Source organism: Neopelma chrysocephalum, unplaced genomic scaffold, assembly GCF_003984885.1.
Source record: "Neopelma chrysocephalum unplaced genomic scaffold, ASM398488v2 Primary Assembly neopelma1_95823, whole genome shotgun sequence".
NCBI classification, from domain to species: Eukaryota; Metazoa; Chordata; class Aves; order Passeriformes; family Pipridae; genus Neopelma; species Neopelma chrysocephalum.
This window is the reverse complement of record NW_020924480.1, coordinates 1,049-1,848: the sequence shown is the minus strand read 5'-3', so window position 1 is coordinate 1,848 and position 800 is coordinate 1,049. Positions and strand designations below refer to the sequence as shown.

General features: G+C 65.8%; 1 protein-coding gene across 1 annotated transcript in view; it reads left to right on the top strand.

Moving 5' to 3' along the window:
* Window positions 1-36: 36 nt before the first annotated feature.
* Window positions 37-800, top strand: part of LOC113981005 (voltage-dependent P/Q-type calcium channel subunit alpha-1A-like) — a gene marked incomplete at its 5' end in the record, with an annotated part of 1,064 nt that continues 300 nt past the window's right edge. The window contains 3 exons of the mRNA XM_027708236.1: window positions 37-201; window positions 285-401; window positions 495-560. Of these exons, the coding sequence (XP_027564037.1) occupies window positions 37-201; window positions 285-401; window positions 495-560 (348 nt within the window). The remainder of the gene's footprint in view (window positions 202-284; window positions 402-494; window positions 561-800) is intronic.

Below are 800 nucleotides of genomic sequence, written 5' to 3'. Positions count from 1 at the left end.
AGGGTTTGGGGAGCAGGTGAAGGGGTACTTTTGGGATTTGGGGGAGCAGGTGAAGGGGTACCTTTGGGATTTGGGAACCCAGGATCCCCACATCCCTCCCTCCCCCCCCTTTCCCAGAACTACTTCCGCGACGCCTGGAACATCTTCGACTTCGTGACAGTCCTGGGGAGCATCACGGACATCCTGGTGACGGAGTTCGGGGTAGGTGGTAACCACCTCCACCCCCCCCCTGCCCCCAATCCGGGCTCCCCCCGCCCTCCCGCCCCCCCCCGTTTTCCCCCCAGAACAACTTCATCAACCTGAGCTTCCTGCGGCTCTTCCGCGCCGCCCGACTCATCAAACTGCTGCGCCAGGGCTACACCATCCGCATCCTGCTCTGGACCTTCGTCCAGTCCTTCAAGGTGCCCTCTCTGACCCCCCAAAATCCACCTGTGTCCCCTTCCCCTCCTGGGGGTCTCCTCTGACCCCCCCTGACCTCTCCTGTTTCCCCCCAGGCCCTGCCCTACGTGTGCCTCCTCATCGCCATGCTCTTCTTCATCTACGCCATCATCGGGATGCAGGTGAGACCCCCCCCTTGGGGTGCAGGTGAGACCCCCCCTGGGTGCAGGTGACACCCCCAGGGTGCAGGGGAGACCCCCAGGGTGCAGGTGACACCTCTGGGGTGCAGGTGAGACCCCCCCCGGGGTGCAGGTGAGACCCCCCCAGGGGTACAGGTGAGACCGCCCTCGGGGTGCAGGTGAGACCCCCCTCCAGGGTGCAGGTGACACCCCCCCGGGGTGCAGGTGAGACCCCCCCTGGGG